At 28.5% G+C, this 20826-nt stretch overlaps 1 protein-coding gene across 1 annotated transcript; it reads right to left on the bottom strand.

Annotated features, from left to right (window-relative positions):
• Positions 1–4525: 4525 nt before the first annotated feature.
• Positions 4526–11856, bottom strand: LOC140888341 (uncharacterized). The gene is made up of 5 exons (XM_073296021.1): positions 11010–11856; positions 10573–10693; positions 10451–10488; positions 4980–6833; positions 4526–4884 (listed from the first exon to the last, which is right to left on the bottom strand). Exons 1-5 carry the CDS (start codon positions 11854–11856, stop codon positions 4526–4528), a joined length of 3219 nt encoding a protein of 1072 aa, XP_073152122.1.
• Between the last annotated feature and the right edge of the window lie 8970 nt (positions 11857–20826).

Here is a 20826-nt window from a genome sequence, read left to right on the forward strand (position 1 = left end):
ACAATATTTTTTATGGCTATGCAAAATAATGAGCCATATATGAAAAATCACGAGCCTTGCTTAATTTGCTTCAAATCTATTCATGGAATAAATGTGTGATAATAGCTCCATCCTGTAATAAGGCTGAGCATATAACATCCACATTTTTGGAGTCAAGGTATGTCCCTGGGATAGAAATATAATTACATATTGTTGCTTGAAAAATTAATTAATTTTCATGCTCCCCTGTTGTACATAAACAATTACCATGATATCTTTAATTTACCACATATTTACAAATGACTACAAAATATATAAAATATCATAAAATCGATTTTCCTCGTCTAGAACTCAAATTCAAATTTACGAAATAATTTTTATTTTGTTAGATTAATTATAAAATGTGTGTAGTAAAATATATATATATATATATATATATATATATATATATATATATATATATATATATTATCATATTGTCATGGTCGTTGTTGATCAAGACGTTTCGTATTTTCCAACTTACGAAAATTAATGCCATTGTGTACGTTGATGTTGAATTGATAAATGCCAATCGTGATTCTTACGTGCATATGTTGACTTCAAAGATTTGGAAGTCTATTAGACCATTTAATACCACAAAATTAAAAGGAGCTACTTTTCTACGAAATCACTTAATGTTATATATGAATGCACATTGTTTATTTTAAAAAAATAATAATAATAATAATTTATTATTGAGAACAGATATTGAAAATTATTTCTTGAGAAGATTTTCAATTGTCAGCTTAACACATATGTTTTAAAACCAATTTCATTTCCAATTAATAAAGGTGAAACTGGAATCGAACTACTTGGATATCGATTAGTTCTCTGGTTTTAAATGGTTTCGGTTCTGGTTTGTTGTACTCGATGGTATGTGAAAAATGAATAGTACGATTTCTGCTATACGTAATAAAACTAGTTAAGATTAACAACGATTTTTGCTGTACGTAATAAAACTAGTTAATACTTAAGATTAACGTTGTATTATAAAATACTATGGATATTTTCATGAATGAGTTAAAGTATATATATAAATTATGTATACTACAAGATCACATAAAATTTAATATTTATTTACGGTTTTGATTACAATTGTAGACAATTTAGATCAAGGTTTTGGTTCCGTTTTTAATTTTTAGGTAAAGTAGAAAATTTACAATGAAAAAATGTCCTTCTAATCACATTTTTATATAAAGAATATTATATATTATAATATAATTAGTAGTTCTTATATGAGACGATTTTACATATATATCTGTAAGACGGATCAATCTGACTCTGTTTACAATGAAGTACTTTTGACATAAAATATAATATTTTTTTATGGAGAGGATTGAATACAAGATCAGTCACACAAAACTGAAACTGTGCTCTTTCCAATACCCAAACTCAGATTTCCTTCAAGTTCCATGTAGGAGATATCTAAAGTATTCGCTTTTTGGTGGCGAGAACTGCAAGTATGAAATATTAAAACCACTGCTAGAAGAAAAAACTGAAGTCTCTGTATGTCCATTTCCAGAAACATATAAAAATTTTGAATGAATTGGTAGATTATTGATATATATATTCAATAAGAGTGGACAACTACTTGACTATCGATTGACGTGACATTTAGTTACTGATTTTACAAGGCACCACGTTAACGATAACCCGTACTCAAGTAGTTACACTCCAAAAACTTACTATTATTAGAAGCATATTTCCTTATAATCATTTTTTATATAATAAATTTTGTTTACTTTTAAAAAAAAAACTCAAATATAATATGTTTTGTAGTTAACTACTAAAATTTTAAATTTTTTAGAAATCTCACATATTTTATTGTGTATAAATAAAACAAAAAATAATAAAAATATATTTTTTAATTAAAATTTAAGCTTATTTATATTATATCTCAAATTATAGTATGATATACAAATATTAGTCGATTTTTTCAAATATATACATACATATATAATATTGTATGTGAAAATTTGATTTACCAAACTTTATTGGTATAAGATACAGAATATATAAAAATATTAATAAAATAATTAAAAGTCTTGGCAAGTGAGTCAAGCATTTACGAGACTCCAATAATGGTAACTTCCGAGAAACTCTTAAAAGTTTTTATGGCATATTTATTTCATCCAGAATTATGGCCTATAGATGTTGGTTAAAAACATTCTTCTAAAAAGCTCGTTTAAGCGATGTTTAATTTTGCTTAAATTTTAATACGCTTAAAATCGATTAAACGATTGCTTTTTAGAACGAAAGATTTTATTTATTTTTTAAAATAAAAACATTTTTATAAATATGCATATTTATAGTTTAGAACTTGAATTATATATTAAATCATATATTTATGGTTAATCTAACATTTTATTTAATGTTTGTCTTAAAATAATTAAAATTATAATATAAATTGAAAAATTTTTTTTAATGCTTAAACTCGTTTTAAGCTCGCTTAAACTTGAAAAGCTTGAAACTTGACCTCCACGCTTCGACGCGCTTCACGTTTTTTAAAACCTTAGTTAAAAGTCAGTACATTCATCAAAATCCCTTCCAAGTAGAAGAGCCAAAAGAAGTTTGATCCTCATACCTTTATATTCAATATATTATTTTTCCTAGAATATATATATACTTTATATTCAATTATCCTATAAATATACATATATATATATATATATAGAAACATGATGCAGGACTAAAATGACAATGTGACCAATTTACAGGACGATTTTTTTTTTATTTTCGATGAAAATTCATGAGCCATCCTAATTTGAACATAATAAATTCGAGGAATAAATGTGACTGATAATCATTGTTACAATCATCAATTGAGGAACACATCAAGTCGTCACAAGTGTGTCATGATTTTCTAACTTAGGAGAAGCGCTTGAAAGGATTGAACTTTTATTTTTTGTCAAATTATTTTTCAATGAGACAAAATCCAATGCTCCACAAACCGTCCATATATGCATGTCAAAAGTTCACATGATACGATTAACGAGTGTTTGGTAGAATTTCTACAAAGCGTTTTACACAAACCTAGAAAGATTTTCAAAATCCATAAGACGTTACAAATTTAGCAAAAACACAATTTAATAAACAATTTTTGTGGTTTTATTTTGTATTACTAAGATAATTTTGTTATATAAGATATTTTTTTGTTGATAATCGTTTGTTATATGTGCTCCATTTGGATGTATTGTGATGGTTTTTGGTCAAATTATTTCACTTCTATGTTAATTTCTTTTTATCGTTTTCCTCTCGATGGAACAATGTATTTTTTTTATTTTTAAACTATATATGTATTGTTCTACTAAATATGATTTTTTTAAAAAAATATACACTTAATTTGTGTGTGTGTGTATTTTTAATTAATTATATCTTCTATCATTAATCTTTTCTTTAATGAGAATAACTTCAAATAGTCGTTGAGTACATCAGATCAAATGTTAGATGAAATATTTGTTTGTTCAAACTTCTATGCTTGTCTTTCATAGAAATTGATCTAGTCCGGATTGATCTCCAGCAGATAGCACTAAAATAGTGCAATTTTTACACTATTATTATGTTAAATATAGTGTAACTAATACTTCATCTCCAACAGTCTTCGCCAAATCTTTGCACCAAAATAATATTCCATAATATTCTTTATTTTTACATATATTTTATAAATTATTTTTATTATATAAATTAATGTGGTAAATTTAATTAAAAATTATATGAATTCGTATATAATTTATAATTTCGTTTTATTATGTAATTTTCTTGAAATTTTAAATATCCTATGTTAATTTTTTTTATATTATATGCCACTAATTATTTTCAAAGTAATATGTTAAATATTATTAATGTTATTAAAAAACAAATAATATAAAGATTCTAAAAAAAGGGAAAAAAAAGGAAAATAATGATAATATCAACAAATAAATCATAAAATAACAAAACAAAAAAGATATTAAAAAAAAAAAAATTATGCCGTTGTGAACAGTGAAACTCCACAACTTCAAAGAATCGGCATTTTGCAGTTCATTGCTGGAGCAATATTTTGCATTAATTTCCAGCAGCACACTATTTTAGTGTAGTGTGCTGCTGGAGATGGTATTAGGACTATCTTGGTCACATCAGTTTAATCGATTCAGATCACTTGTCTTCCTTCCGGATCAGTTTGATTTCTCTCATAGGTTTGGTCAGATTAGACTTATTCTGATCACTTTTGTCATGATAACCAAGACTTAACATTTATCGTACATAACCAAATACATTGACATAAAAATGTCTTCCACGTGCAACACACATCTTACTAGTATTATTAGTTGTTGAGTGGAGAATGCAAAATGCCAGAATTAGACATCTTCGTTTTCGCACTCGAGATGAATAATAACTTTTATTTCTCCTAGTTGTCCACAAATTGCAGTCATATCTAACATTTTTCCACATTTACGCACGGACAAAAACACTAATTCATACTGGAACTTACACACAAAGCACAAATTCAGTTTCAAACGTGGCCTACTTATTGTGGAGTACTATAGCGAAGGAGTTTAGACATGATCTTTTTCAGTGCTACAACAACAGATTTCATGCTAATTATCCTTTCACTCGGATTCTCCAATGAACATTTCAAAGCTATCTCCATTATTGACACCAAACATTCCAGATTTTCGTCCAAATATCTTTCATCTCCACTCAACAATTCTGAATCTATCACCTCTTCAATTGCATTAGGCACCGAATCATTCACCCACCTCCTTAGGCTTAAATCCCCTGTAAATTTTGTATCATTCGGCTTCGTTCTCGTGAAAACTTCCATCAACATTATGCCGTAGCTGTAAACGTCACATCTTACCGACACCAATCCTTCCAAACCATATTCTATAAAACAGGAAAACAAAGAAGTTCAACAAAGATATAGCAAGTGAAACCAAAAACTGTGCAAGGCTGATGGAAAATATTAATGACATGTTTACCTGGGGCTATGTAGCCTAATGTTGCAAGAGTCCTTGTGACAGTAATGCTAACTCCATCGCTCAATAGCTTAGCGATTCCAAAATCGCTCAAATGGGCAACCATAGCATCATCTAAGAGCACATTGCTTGGCTTTAAATCACAGTGAACTATAGGTGTCGAGTAATCATGGTGTAGATATTCCAATGCACATGCTACATCTATCATTATCTTCAGTCTCTGCGCCATATTCAACAAGTTGTTTCCCAAATATAGCAACTTCTCGAGGCTTCCATTCGGCATATATTCGAGAACCAATGCCTTGAACTCTTCATTGGAGCAACTACCAATGACTTTGCAGAGATTTCTATGGCGAAGCCTGCGTAGTACTTCGCATTCAGTGTCAAAACTCTTGAATCCACCTTCTGATTGCAAGTTGAACACTTTTACCGCCACATCCTCTCCATTCTGAAGTCTCGCTTTGTAGACCGAACCATAACTTCCTGTACCAAGTAAATGGCTCTCATTGTACCCTTCAGTCGCCTCTACAAGTTCATGATACGGGAATCGTGAAGGTGCTGTATTCAATGAAATATCTGTTGGAGTTTCTGTCTTGTTTGTCTTGCGGTACCTTGCAAGTATATATGACAACGCTACCACGAAAACTAGCATGGAGATCCCCAAGAAAATGAATACGTTACGAAGAATCACTTTCTTCCTCTTCAACACAGAGACGGTATTTTCTTGACAAGGTGGAACTCCATATCTAGGATCACCACAAAGTCCTCCATTAGACATGAAGAAGTGGCTTGAAAAGGATTTAAAGGGGCCACCAGCAGGGATTGGACCCGTTAACTCGTTGAAAGAAACATCAAAGTACTTGAGATATTGAAGTACTTCCAATGACTTTGGAATTGTTCCAGAAAGATTGTTGTGTGAAAGATCAAGCATCTCCAAACTCACTAACTTACCAATGGACTGGGGAATATATCCCTGAAATCTGTTTCGTGCCAAAGAAAGATTGACAATGCTTTCTAAGCCTTCAATGGAACTAGGAATGATGCCTGTCATTTGATTTTCTGACAAATCTAAAACAACTGCAACTTGAAGATTTACAATATCTGGAGGTAGAAAACCCGTCAAAAAATTAGAAGCTAGATTCAATTCGAGAAGATCATTGAGTTTCCAGAGGCTTGTGGGTATGACAGAATTTAATCTGTTATTCCTCAAGTATAGTGTCCTGAGAGAAGTAATGTTTCCTATGCAGTCAGGGATAGAACCAGTGATCTGATTCTGGCCAAGAGCTACTACATTCAAGCTCTGTAATGTACAGAGATTATTAGGAATGTATCCACTTAATCTGTTGTCATAGAGATATAATCCTTGAAATTTTTTCAAGTTTACAAAAGTATTCGGAATAGCTCCCGTTAGATCATTACTTAAGAGGGTTAGAGTAACCAAATTTTCAAGATTTCCAAATCCCTCAGGAATGCTGCCTCGAAGACCACATTTTTCGGCGTGGAAATATTCTACAGAGGTGGAGAGATTCCCGACAGAAGCCGGAAGAATTCCATTTAGAGGATTCTCCGCGAAATCGAACTCCCACAGGTGGCTGCAATTTTTCAATGGAGTGATGAAGCTTAGCTCTGAAGTTTCACTAACAAAATTGTTCTCAAATAACATCAATCTTTCTAAAAGATTCAACTTGCCAAAGGATTTGGGAACTTGTCCGCTGAAAGCGTTGGAAGAAATGGAGAAAATGGTAAGTTGAGATGAATTCGAGATAGAATCAGGGATTTCTCCGACCAAAAAATTGTCATTGAGGTAGAGTTCTTTCAGATTAGGCAGCCCTTCATTCCAAAGAGATGAAACGTCACCTAAAAACAAACAATTTAACTTAACCAAGAGATGTTGAAATGAAAACAAAACATGGACAGTTTAATTAAAACTAGTATTCCTCTTTTGCGATGCACAGATTGTTATTGTTATATAATTATTGATAAAAAATAGTAAATATGAGTATTTGAATAAATAAGTAGAATACAATTAAATTAAGATTGAATTTTGATGAAATGGTTTGAAGTATAGAGATTTAAATGTATTTCATATATTGTTTAGATAACTTTAAAAAATCAAATTTATCTTGATATAACTAATCACAATGGATTTCAAATTCTTAGAATATTGGAATCAATTTAAATTCTTGATATAATTAATCACAATGGATTTCAAATCCTTAGAATATTGCAATCAATTTAAATTATTAGAATATTGAAATCAATTTAAATTCTTGATATAACTAATCACAATGGATTTTAAATCTTAGAATATTGGAATCAATTTAAATTCATGACTGGGGCTAGAGGGTATTTGACATAGCTTATATGTTATTTAAATCTGTAAGAAAACAAAACAGTTTTAAGTTGTCAAAATAAGCTATTTGACATCTTATAAGATGCTTTTTTAAAAAAATCGTTACACCCCTACTTTTTTAGAAATGTCTTATTTTAATATTTTACTTTCCATGTTGTCTTTGTATATTTTGATATTTTTTTCGCTCAATTTTCACATTAACTAAAAAATTAACAGCCACTCATTTTTCTCATTGACCTAAGATAAATTTTTTATTTTTTATATAAAAATTTATGATAAAATTCTAATTTTTTTTGTATATATGCAATTACTTATATTAATTCATAGTATTATATATTTTTTGGTAATTTTTACAATAAATAGATCTAAAAATATTATCAAAAAATAGATTATAGTTTTTGAAAAACGTGAACTTAATATTATCTCATAAAATAATTATGTTATTATTAAATATGCTAATATATTTTTTTGTATTATTGCGTGACATTGTTTTAAATCTGATATTGAATATATAATCTAAAAAGGCTTATGTTTAAAAAAAATTCAACATTATCTCGTAAAAGGATTTTGCTATTTTTTAAGTATTATGTTATATTTTTTTGGGTCTTATTACATAACATTTTTTTTTATATATGCATCTAAATGAGATTGAATTTTGCTGTTTTTAATTATGTTATTTATTTTTTGGTCTTATTTGTGTAACTTTTTTTAAAAATTCTTTTGTTAGATATATCATCTAAAAAAAATTTATACCGTTTATAAAATTTAAATTTAGCATTATATTTACATAATATTATTAAATATGTCGTTGAATATATAATCTAAAAAGTGAGTATAAAATTTAAATTTAGCATTATCTCGTAAAAATTATTCTGTCGTTTTTAAAATATGATGTTATATATTTTTTGCTTCTTTGTATAACAATTTTTTAAATCTGCTGTTGAATTTTTTTGTGTCATTATGCATCATCGTAAAAATTTAAATTTAATAAATGAATCTATTATTTTTATTTTTTTAAAGCCAAAATTTGAATTTATTGTTATATCGGAACTGTTTTTCATCTTTTTAAAAGCAAAATTTGAATTTGTTGTTATCTCGTAATACTATTATGTATTAATGACTAATTATATTTTTCACAAATAGATTATTAGTTGTTTTTTTATAATTGCATTTTTCGGCTTTTAGTAATGAGTTTTAGGCGAAGAAAAATTGAGCTTTCTTTTTTAGCATATTTTTCTGCATACACACACACATATATATATATATATATACATATATATGTATATATATATATATATATTGATATAGATATAGATATTTAAATAATATTATAAAAAAATGAAGTTATGATTTGAAGTTTTTTTAAATGTGCACAGTGCACCAATAAATATTATATTAAAATTATTTTTTTAAGTAGACTTCACAAAAATCAAAGACGAACGCGTTTGATAATTTTTTTTTCAAATTATTCATTGATATTATAAAGGTTTATTATTATTAATATTTAATAGATATAACATAAATAATTAAATTATTTATTTTTGAGTTATTTTTTAATGTTTATTGATAATTTTTTCAATAGACATCTCATAATTTATAAGATTTTATTAGGTTAGTTGCATAGAAATCGAAAAGAGAATTATAAGATATTTTGAAATTACCCAATGAAGATGAAAGAAAAAAAATCATGATATACAATTTTCATTTTTTTAAATATCACTTTTTAAAAAAATTCGTATTAATTTGTTATTTTTTTCAAATATTTAATTTGTATATGTCAAGATATATTTTATTATTATTTTTATTATTAAATTGTCACTTTGACATAAATATATTACTGTTGACATTTTTTTTTTCACAAGAATATATGCATACAACTCATATTAAATCATAAAATTTTAATTTAACATTTTACTCTATCTATTTTTTTAAAATACTACGTGTTACTATTTGTTAGAACATACATTCAATTTTTTGGAATATGTAAATGCATTTAACTTATTTGATGACTTTTCATATTCTAGCATCATAATTAATATTCTTTCCATTTATAGTATTGGATTTTTGGCGGAAAAACTCAAATTACCATATTTAGTAGACTTGCTTGCTTTTATATATATACAGATATAGATTTCTTGGATTCACAAGCTAAAAATTTCATAATTTTTTTTTAAAGAAAGTTGTTTATTTTTAGACATTTTTAAAAATAAAAAAAAATTCTTAAATGAACTAATTACCATTGTGAAAAATAAAAAGAATTTTAAAAATCGTTCTTAGACCCCTGTAAAAATATTAACGTGATTCTAACTTCTTTTGTTGCATAACATTTTCAACATAAGCGCAGATACTATAATTTATGGAGAATATTCAGCAGTTATCTTTGAGAGTTTAAATTGTGCACGTGATTCTACGATATTTTTATAATATTTTAGCAACTAAAAATACACATAATTTATTGCTTTCAGATACTAAATTCTAATACAATTTATCAAGCACCCATGAGTTTGCTGACCTCTTGGTATGGAGTCACTAAACTTATTGAATAAAAAGCAAAGATGACTAGGAAAGTGTTTGCCATATTATATATGTTTTTGTCTAAGTTTTAAAGTTGAAGAAGTTGATGAAAATAAGAAGTGTATGATGTTTGAAAACAAAAGTGAAAGCTAAAAACAAAAGTGGATAGTATTTAATAAATATTTAATAATTATGTATTATTAATATTTTACTTGAATCACTTTCGAAAAAAAAAAATCACCATACATACGATTACTTTTTGGTTTTCAATTAAATTAATTAGAAAATAATGTAGATGAGTTTTAAGTAGTGTTTGTCAATGAATAAAAAAGATATTATCAACCTTTTTTTTCAAACTTTTGAAAACTTTATAAAGAAAAGTTCATAATTACTTTTTAAAAAAAAATATTTGCAAACACTAGCTACCTAATTAAGAATCACATAAAAACTGATATATATTTTTTAAACCAATAATTTTATTTATTTATTTTATTTGTTCGTGGTTAATGCACAACACTCCCTGTGCTGTGAACATTCAGAAATATTTCAGAGTATTGAGCTTGAGAAAGGTAGGATTTCCAATGTCATCATAGATAGAACCAGTGACTTATATCATGTTGAAGCACTATTTCATTAAAAATTAATCTGTAATATGCAGAGAATATTAGCATTAGTTATTGATTCATTTATTTCGTGAAGCAGTGTTCAAATTGAATTTTGGAAAATGACCCAAAAGTTGATTCTATCTTAATGTTGAGATGGGATGCTGAGATATTACCAGTTAAGTTATTCTGTGACAAGTCGAGTTGTTCCAAATTGGAAAGATTGCCCGTCCCTTGTGGAATTGTTCCTGAAATAAAGGAACAGTTGATATTAATTAATTTCTTGGATATATATACAAGCTACAGTTCGTCAAATATCATTAAAATATATCCATCATGAACTTGTCAGGGCCAATATACAACATTTCCATGATTTTTTAGTTTCCAATGGCTTTATGTATGCTTCCAATTACATGTGTAGTTATAAAAGTTTCAATGATCCAATCCAGTGATTATAATCCAATTTAATTAACACACGTTTAATTTCCTTCTCACAACACAAACACAACACCACACCGTCAAGTGAAGTTTTTTGTTGGAAAATGAGAACACATAAATATATACCTGTAAAATGGTTGGAACCAAGATACAATCTTTCAAGTGCCCTTGCGTTTCCAATTTCTGTTGGTATGGAGCCACTAAATTTATTCAATGACAAGGAAAGAAACCTAAGCTGTGAACATTCAGAAATATTTGGCGGTAATGGGCCTTCCAACTCATTGATAGACAGATAAAGCCCTTTCAAATTTGAAAGGCCGCGCCACATTCCTTCTGGTAGATTACCAGACAAACTATTCCTCGTAAAACCAAGAAATTCCATGGAGGATGAGTTGAAAACCGACAACGGTATAACACCAGTAAGATTGTTATCTTGAATTGCCAATTTTTTCAAGTTCAACAAACTTCCAATCTCTTCTGGGATGCTTCCTTGTAAAGGATTATATGATAAATCCAAAACTTCAAGCTTGGACATATTCGTGATGGTACTCGGGATCGAACCGGTGAAACTATTGTTACGAAGATTCAAGAACCGAAGTTCAACCATGGTTCCAAACCACCAAGAAGGGATGTCACCTACAAAGTGGTTGAACCCAAAATCCAAGAATCTGAGCCTATGCAACTGGGCCAACTCTTTGGGAAGTTGGCCACGAAAACTGTTATTTCTCAAGTTTAGAGAAACTAGGAACGACAGGTTTCCCAGTTGTGACGGCAGATTTCCGCCAAGTCCCATGTTGGAAAGATCAATAGCACCAACTCTTTTGTGGCGAATACTGCAAGTAACTCCAATCCATTGGCATGTGGGGAAAGAATGGGACCAGTTTTGGGACAAAATATGAGAAGGGTCTAAACTAAGTTGGGATTTGAAAGCAAGAAGGGCAGATTCATCAGTGGTTATGTTGGTTAGCGCCATCGCCAAACAAGCCATTAGTGTATGCAATAAAACCACTGCTAGAAGAAATAACTGAGGTCTCTGTATGCCCATTTCCAGATACAGAGGAATTTTGAATTAATTAATGTTATGTTACTGATTATATATATATACTGAGTATATATATTCACTATGCTTTTCCATCAAAAATTTAAAAATAAATAAATTAAAGAACGTCCACTCCTATTGCGTTGGTCCGCAAGTTTACGTCACAAAAAAAAAAACAAAAACAAAAACAAAAACAAAAGAAAGCTATGTTTATATGAAATTAATACTGCGAATTCCCATTTTGTTTAATTAAAAAATAGATATTTTGATTTGAAGAGCAAATGTAAATAATATTTCTTGCGAAAGTTGCAATTGGCATCTCAATATAATATTTTTGAGGGACAAATTGTTTAGTAACAAAAAGTACATAATATATAAAATATCATAAAATTGACATTTTTTTATATATAAACTCGATTTTAATTTTTATATAAAAATTAGATAATCGTATACACCACTCCCGTGGGATCACGAAATTGTTGAAATTCTTCTATGATTGTTAACTTTCTGTGTTTTCAAATTTTGAGTATTCATACGCCTAAAAGACGTACAAACAAGGGGGTGTATGTTCGAATTTGAAAAAATAAGACGTATGTACTCAAAATTTGAAATAATAGAGAACTAATACATCATTATTTTTCATTGGAAATTTTTTCATAATCTCAAGATTTTACAGGATTAGTGTATGAACTAATCCAATGAAAAGTTTCCAACAAAAAAATCTGACTGTATATACACACAACATAAACGAGAGCATGGAGTAGGTGAACTTTTGGTCTGAGATCAGGAGTTCGATTCTCCCTATCAACACTTTCTTGAACTAACCTGTCGCACCGGGCTTGCCTAGTGTGGTTTACGTGACTAACATAGTTTGCAGCTATTGCGTTAGTTCAAGGTTTTACCCAATGTGCACTGAAAATAGCGGGCGCAGATTCCCACGTCACAAAAAAAAAAAAACATAAACGAGAGCAAGAATGTAATTAAAGATAATTTCATGATCATTGTTACGACCGTGGACTAGGTCAACTAAGGGCATAACAAGTCTCGGCATTTAAGAGACTCCAATATTTTCTAACTTAAGAGAAACGCTTTAACGGATTTGACACATCACCAAAACTTAGTTTATCTAGCTAACAATTGTCCTACACGTGCATAGTGATAGGATCTCTTTGGTGGGGTGGTGGTCTTCCTAAACTGAAGTACTATAATATGTAGTCTGTATCAGTCAATCATCAAAGTTGCTAAACTGAAGTACTATAGTATGTAGATGTTAATTAGCAAACAAATATTATATGCAAAAATATGTCAATTAACAGATTATAATTATATCAAGGGTAAATTATAAATTCATACCCAAATCTATTTTCATCTTACATTTTAATACCTAATCCATTAAAACTTATTTTCTACTCCCTGAAGAGAGAAAATTTTGTTTAAAAATACCAATTCTACCCTTATCTATTAAAAATCCTAATAAATCACTATAAAAAAAAAAGGGTGAGAAAATGGATACTAAAAAAAAAACAAATCCAAATAGTATTTATATAAAAATTCAAATTAAAATCAAAGAACATAAACCATATCATAAACATGCTTATGTTGATACATGAGCAAGTATGTGTCTAGCAAGTAAACACATACTCCCAACTCATTATTGGAAGAAATACGACAAAAGATTAAAAGTTCGAATAGGAGATGAATCAATAATCATGCTTAATACAGTAGCAGAAAAGTTAAAAATAGAAATAGAAGAAACAAAATTTGTAATACCCATTATATATCAAATAGAATCAGGAATGGACTTTATAATAGAAAATAACTTTTTAAGAGAATATCTTCCATTTACACAATTTGAAAATTACATAACTTTAAACAAAGGATCATCAACGATTTATATTCCTAAAATACGAACAGTATTTCATGTAGAAAATGAAGGATTTACAAAGAATTTTCATAAACGAAAATACAAATCCAATAGAACTAAAAATAAAAAATATTTTAACAATTAATCATGAAAAAAAAATCATGAAGAAATTTCATGATATTTGTTCTGAAAATCCTCAGGACAAAATTAAGAAAAAAAAATAATTCATTGCTTCAATAAAACTTAAAGACCCTAATATCACAATCCGTGAAGCACCAAGAAGATGCAACATGAATGATGTAAAAATATTCGAAAAAGAGGTTCAAGAATTACTAAAACTTAAGATAATCATCCCAAGCAAGAGTTCACACTTTTCACCAGCCTTTTATGTCAGTAAGAAAGACACTGATAAGAAAAGAATGATAATTGATTATCGAAAAATGAATAATGCAACAATTATGGATGGATATTACATCCCAAACAAGAATGATTTACTATCTTATATAGGAGGAATGAAATATTTCTCCAGTTTAGATTGTAAATCAGAATTCTGGCAAATTCAGCTAGAACCACAAACACAATTACTTACATCATTCAGTTGTCCAAAAGGACAGTATCAATGGACTGTATTACCTTTCGGACTTAAACAAGCACCAGGTATCTTTCAAAGATATATGGATGAATCTTTTAAATCATATGTAGATTTTTATTGTGTTTATATAGATGACATATTAATTTATTCAAAAACACTAGATCAACATTATAAAGACCTCATGACAGTATTAGATATTTGTCATAAAGATGTAATTATACTTTCTGAAAAGAAAGCACAATTGTTTAAAACAAAAATAAATTATTTAGGATTACAAATAGAAGATGAAAAACATTGTTTACAACAGCATATACTTAAGAAAATTCACGATTTTCCTAGTGAAATCAAGGATAAAGATCAATTAAGAAGATTTTTAGGATTATTAACTTATTCTGGAAATTACATTAAGAAACTTGCAGAAATCAGAAAACCTCTTCAGGTAAAACTTAAACAAGACTACAAGTGAAAATGGTCTAAAAAGATACTAATTATATAGATACTATTAAAAAGAAAATAATTAGTAATCTTCCTAAGTTATATTTTCCTTCCAATAAAGATATAATAATAATTGAAACAGACGCTTCAGATGAATACTGGGGAGCATGTTTAAAAGCTTATACAGGAGAAAGAAATTTAGAAGAACTTACTAAAACAGCTACTAGAAATAATGAAGAATTATGCAATTATACATCAGGAACTTTTCAAGGTGCACAATTAAATTATCATTCAAATGAAAAAGAATTATTATCTTTAATATTCACAATTAGGACTTATGAAATTTATCTTATTCCTAAACCATTTTTAGTAAGAACAGATAATATGAATTTAACATATTTCAAGACAAAGAAAATATCAAGAAATGCAGGGAGAAATGCAGTAAGGCTAATTAGATGGCAATTGGAATTGAACCATTATCAGTTCGAGATCCAACATGTCAAAGGAACGGATAATTCATTACCCGACGCATTAACCAGAGAACTTCATCCAAATTATACTATCCATAGTAACGGAATAACAAAAGAGATCCTAAGTGATCCAGAAAATGACCACAAGTCATCCGAACATGCCTTAGAAAGCATGAGTAATATAAATTGATGAAATGAGATTTATATTCAGAGACATGAATTATTTTATGGCTTTCAGTCATCCGAACATGCCTCAGAAAGCATGAGAAATATAAATTGATGAAAATGAGATTTATATTCAGAAACATGAATTACTCTATGAGTAAAGACAATCAATCTCATTTATGAAGATTGATTCAATTCTTGCAAAAGAATTTCATAAATGCAATGATACGCATAATAAAACTATCCGGGTTACTCACGAAAAAGAGTTAAATTTCTAACCATTTATATATATATATGTTTTATTGTGCAGGATGGAACAATTAAATCAATTAGAAGAACAATTGATTGACATAGATGAAGAAATTCAGATTCTTCAACAAAGAAAAAAAAAATATAAAAGGAAAAATTCAGAGGATTAAAGAAAAGATGACAACATCATCATCATCATTCTCACCAAAAACTCCAATCAAGTTAGTAACTCCATTTAACAAAATAATGGAGATGAATGAAAAACAGTCAGTGGTCACAGCCAACACTGATAACCAAGAAAAAGAAAAGAAGAAAGAACCGGTGATCATAGCTAACACCGAGAAAAATGAAAAAAAAAAAGGACGTTTAAAAGTGCCCTTGAAGCAAGAGAAAGAAAGATGGTCAATCTGCGACCACAAAAACCAATTTTTAAAAAAACAAATTTTCCAGAAAAACTCAAGACTGAATTCTTTGAAACATTAAACTATTTAAGAATAGCCAAACCATCTGCAGAATCTTGGCTACAAACTTGTGACACACAGAGCATATCAAGAGCAAGAACACTGCAAGGTGCTCCAGTGCATAAAGTCGCAAGATTCTTTTCAAATGGATTATTAAGTGGATTGGAAGTCAGTCCCAACAATCAAGAAATAGAACTATTTCCATATCAGTTGAGAAATAGTATCATCCAGTTCAAGAAAGCAGTCTTTAAGGACGATCCAGTATTAACATTGAGTATTCACTCAACCCTTCCAGATTGGGATGATAACAAATTCTATCAACCAATGGTATATATTCAATGTCGAAAACAAAAAGACAAGTTCTTATTCGAAGGATCAAATGAAGAGAAACCAGTAATGGATATCTCAACACTTCCTGAGATAAGAATAAAGACATTGATTGACATGATCTCAAAGACAGGAAAGATTGATGGAAACTCAAAGGTTAAAATAAATTTTGCAACCAGTAAAATTTTATTAACCACTGGACACAAGGAGACAATCTAAAAGAAAGAACAAGTCATGTTAGCTCAATTCGAAGCTCCAATCTATGAAGCAAGAGTTGACATGACCCAAGAAACCCAACAAATGATATGTCAAAGACTAAGAACAATGATTTCCACTCACAAATGTGGACATTGCCAAACAATTCAGACAGAAGAAACAGCTGTCAAAGAAGACAAACCAATAAAGAAATGGTCCGAATGTACTAGTGATTCAGAAAGTGACACAATGTAAAAACAAATGAAATCGTGGACCACACCACATGTTAAAGGCATCCACTCAGATGTAAAATGAGTTGTTTTTCATTATGTATTGTCGGGTGGTCCCCCTATTTTCTTTATTATGTATGCGTTTCTCCACGTCTATAAAAGGAGATGTTTTGTGCTGTAAATAAGAAGAAGCGAAGTTTGAGTATCTCTCTCTTCTTAAGTTTCTTACAATCTGATTCATACAATACGTATGAAAACTATCAGAAACTAAGAAACATAAAATCAGAAACAAAATAAGCCTTATGGCTAATAACTAAACAAGCAGGGCGTAAGGAGGATAAGGTTGGAAATCAACCATTGAAGATTCATGGTTAGAGTAAACCTGGAGATCCATAGAGCAAGTATCAGTTGATCAAGTGATCGTTAAGGAAAAGCAAGGATTTGGCCTCTGCTCAAAATCAAGATTCATTCAAACAATGTAACCTTCCTAAATCTCCTGCAGCCCTTAATTCAAAGAAATATTCAAAATACGTTAATCATGTCATCATCCTTCATAAGAAATGGAAGATTGATAATAAAAAAACTGGTTTGAAATAGAAGATGATCATGAATATGATACATTTCATGAATATCGTTTAAATACTTCTGATTTAACCATATTCGAATCAATTTATCAACTAAAAGTTGTAATTATAACCCATGAATGGAACCAAACTAATCTGAAAACATTTATCTGTTATAAATGAATCAGATCTGTAAAGCCATGAATAAGAAAATTCATAAGAATTTGAAGAATTCCGCAACCCCTCTGTTATAAATGAATCAGATCTGTAAAGCCATGAATAAGAAAATTCATAAGAATTTGAAGAATTCCGCAACCTGGTATCAGAGCGGTTAATTAAAGCAGATTATTAATGCCTGGATTAACTTTAGATATTGAGATTAAAAATTTATTTGATAAAATAATTTTACTAAAAAATTTACGTCAAATAGATCAATTATGGTATAAAATAAAAAATCTCCAAACCTTTTATTTCAAAAATCATAAAAAAAAGAACATTTTTCAAGCAACTGGAAAATGATAATTTAAATTTCTGAAAACGATGAAATTGAAGACATAACAATATGTTATGAATAAGAACAAACTTTGTTATCGAAATCCGATCAACAAAAATAAAATAATAAAAGTAACAATTTTTACTAAATGGAAAATTTATGAAAATACGAAAATGAATATCTTTAATTTATATTCTCAAAATATAAATTTTGATATAGAAAATTGTGAAAACAATTTGAAACATCTTAAAAATTGTCAATCTTCAATTAATAGTTTCGAAGATTTTCAGAATTTATTAGAACAGATAGATTCAACAAAAAGGTTTTTAATAGCCTTAAAAAAATTAAGAAGTTCTATCATCTGTTAAAATGACAGAAGTAAAAATTTCAAATCATAATAGTCAAATTGATGAATCTGAAGAGAACCAAGAGTATAATTTGAATATTATATTTAATCAGAATAAGTTTGCTGAGATACAAAAAACAGGGTTTTCTAATTCAAAAACAAATCTAATAGACCAACCAGGAATATTAAGCAAGATTTCAAATTTTATTAATCCCAGAAAAAATTTAATTTATTATTCGATTCGTACAAAAGAACGATCTTGTAAAATAAATAACGAATCAAAGTCTAATACTCTGAAGTTATTAACAACTCAAGATATTGATACCATCATAGCAAAAGCCAGTGAAAAAGAACGATCTGAACTGAAATATGTTCACATTGGAGGAATTGAAATAATAGTATCAGCTCACTACCGAGAATGAATAGATACACCAATTGAAATCACAGTTCGTGACAAAAGGATACGTAATTTTGAGGATTCTATCCTTGGAAAAATTGAAGGAAACTTATGTTACAAAAAGATGAAATTTTGTATTTATCCACAATACAATATATCTCTTTTTGATAAAAACATAAAAGATGTTTTAACATTAGATTATTACTTTTATAGAAATAATCTTATGTTAACAGAAAACCATCCGATCAATATAAACTATGTTGTCGGTTTAGCAATAAGTAATAATTCTCAAACAGGAATAATTTCAACAAAATCAACTATTTCTGTTGAAAGAATGTTTGAAAATATTACAAGAATTGAACACCCTCGAAAAACATTTATTGAAGAAATAAATCCCTATAAAAGATGGAGTTCAGATGACCTCCAAATCACAAAACAGTCTGTACCAAGAAGATCATTATCATTTGCTAGAAATGATGAAGATATTCTTGAAAAGATTGTAACCATGAATCAAAATATTCTTAAAATTAAACAAGCTATTGTTAATGAATCAACCTCATGGAAATGACGTCCTTAATAAAATTAGAAAAAGATCTAGGAGATTTAGAAAATAATATCAATAAGATCAATCTATCAATACAAGAATTAGAGAAGAATTTCAAAGAATATATTGATTTAGCAACGACTAGATTAATAATTAAACAAGAAAGACATAGTAATGAAATATTAAACTATCTTAAGGAAGTTCTTCCAATAGATAAAGGAAAAAGGAAAATGGAAGAAGAACCACCATTCAAAATTGAATCATGGTATAGAAATCCCCTTAGTTATGACAAACATAAGTATGGAGATGTTTAGTGAAACAGACTCATCTGAATCTGAACAAATAGGAGTAAATACAGAAGAATTATATCATTCACATCAGAAATCAGAACAATACAGAGATATGGATATTTCAGAATCAGAGTCTGAAGTTGATTCTAGACCACAATTAAATCTACGAACAAATGTAGAAGGTAGTGGTGGAAGAGATGATGAAGAATTTAAATATAACAGAGACCAATACTCTGGATCTTATAAAGATGTTAGAGACATTCTTAGAGAATCAAAAACATCAGGATTTGTGAAACAAAATATTTTAGATTTAGGTTGTTCAACAACTAAAAAAAGAAAATCAAAGATAGATCATTGGGCAAATGAACTATCAGTACAAATTCAATTAACGCCATTATTAGACAAAAGTGAGAATATTCAAGTTTTACCTCATGGGATGATAAAAATGAAATTGGTAGGAGCAGTAAGAACTTGGGCTGAAAACCTAGTAATTACTAATCTACCACAAGGAATGACAGGACATCGATATTTCGAACTATTTGTTGATGCCTTGTACCAAAATTTTTTAGGAGTTTCTAATAATGATGCTAATCTGGTAGCTAAGAACATAGAACAAAATAGAGCAATTTTTATTCTAGATATTATTAAACTATGCAATTTATGTTATCTAGAAGAATTTATATGTGATTATGAAACAAACTATTATCAGTTAATAAATGCTGATAAAAAAGAACATTATAAATTAAGTATTTTTAATAAAATACCTAATATACCAATAAATAGTAAAGATGAATTCTTAACTAGCGCTTATGCCAAAACACTAGGAGGAGCTATTAAATTCATTAAAGATGTTATAACAAAGAAATGTCATGAAGTAACATTAAATAAAAGAATATCCAGATCTTACAAACAAAACAATAAACTTTGTTGTGACAAAATGTAATTCACAGTAAAGGAATACGGTTGCAAAACAAACATGTCACACAAACATTTAAAACGACAGAAACAGAATAAATTTAATAAACCTTATAAATCTTTTAATAGAAAATTTATTCCCTATAATAAAAAGAAATTTAAAAAGAATTTCTTCAGAAAACCTTATAAAAAAAAAATTTATAAAAAATTTGATAACAAAAAACCACCTTGCCCAAAGGGTAAAGGAAAGAATTGCACATGTTGGTTGTGCAACGAAGAAGGACATTATGCGAATGAATGTCCAAAACGAAACGAAAAGAAAAATAAAGTTAAACTTCTTGAAGAAATATATACTATTGAATTCTATC

The sequence above is a fragment of the Henckelia pumila genome, chromosome 3, assembly GCF_033568475.1.
Source record: "Henckelia pumila isolate YLH828 chromosome 3, ASM3356847v2, whole genome shotgun sequence".
Lineage (NCBI taxonomy): Eukaryota > Viridiplantae > Streptophyta > Magnoliopsida > Lamiales > Gesneriaceae > Henckelia > Henckelia pumila.

What these genes read in the sequence shown, in the direction of transcription:
- LOC140888341 (XM_073296021.1), bottom strand. Translation starts at nt 11,856, where the DNA reads ATGGCGCTAACCAACATAACCACTGATGAATCTGCCCTTCTTGCTTTC. An exon ending in AAGATAGAATCAACTTTTGG is followed by an intron (nt 10,489 to 10,572) that starts GTCATTTTCCAA and finishes TGCATATTACAG; the next exon opens with ATTAATTTTTAATGAAATAG. An exon ending in AGTGCTTCAACATGATATAA is followed by an intron (nt 6,834 to 10,450) that starts GTCACTGGTTCT and finishes GTTTGTTTTTAG; the next exon opens with GTGACGTTTCATCTCTTTGG.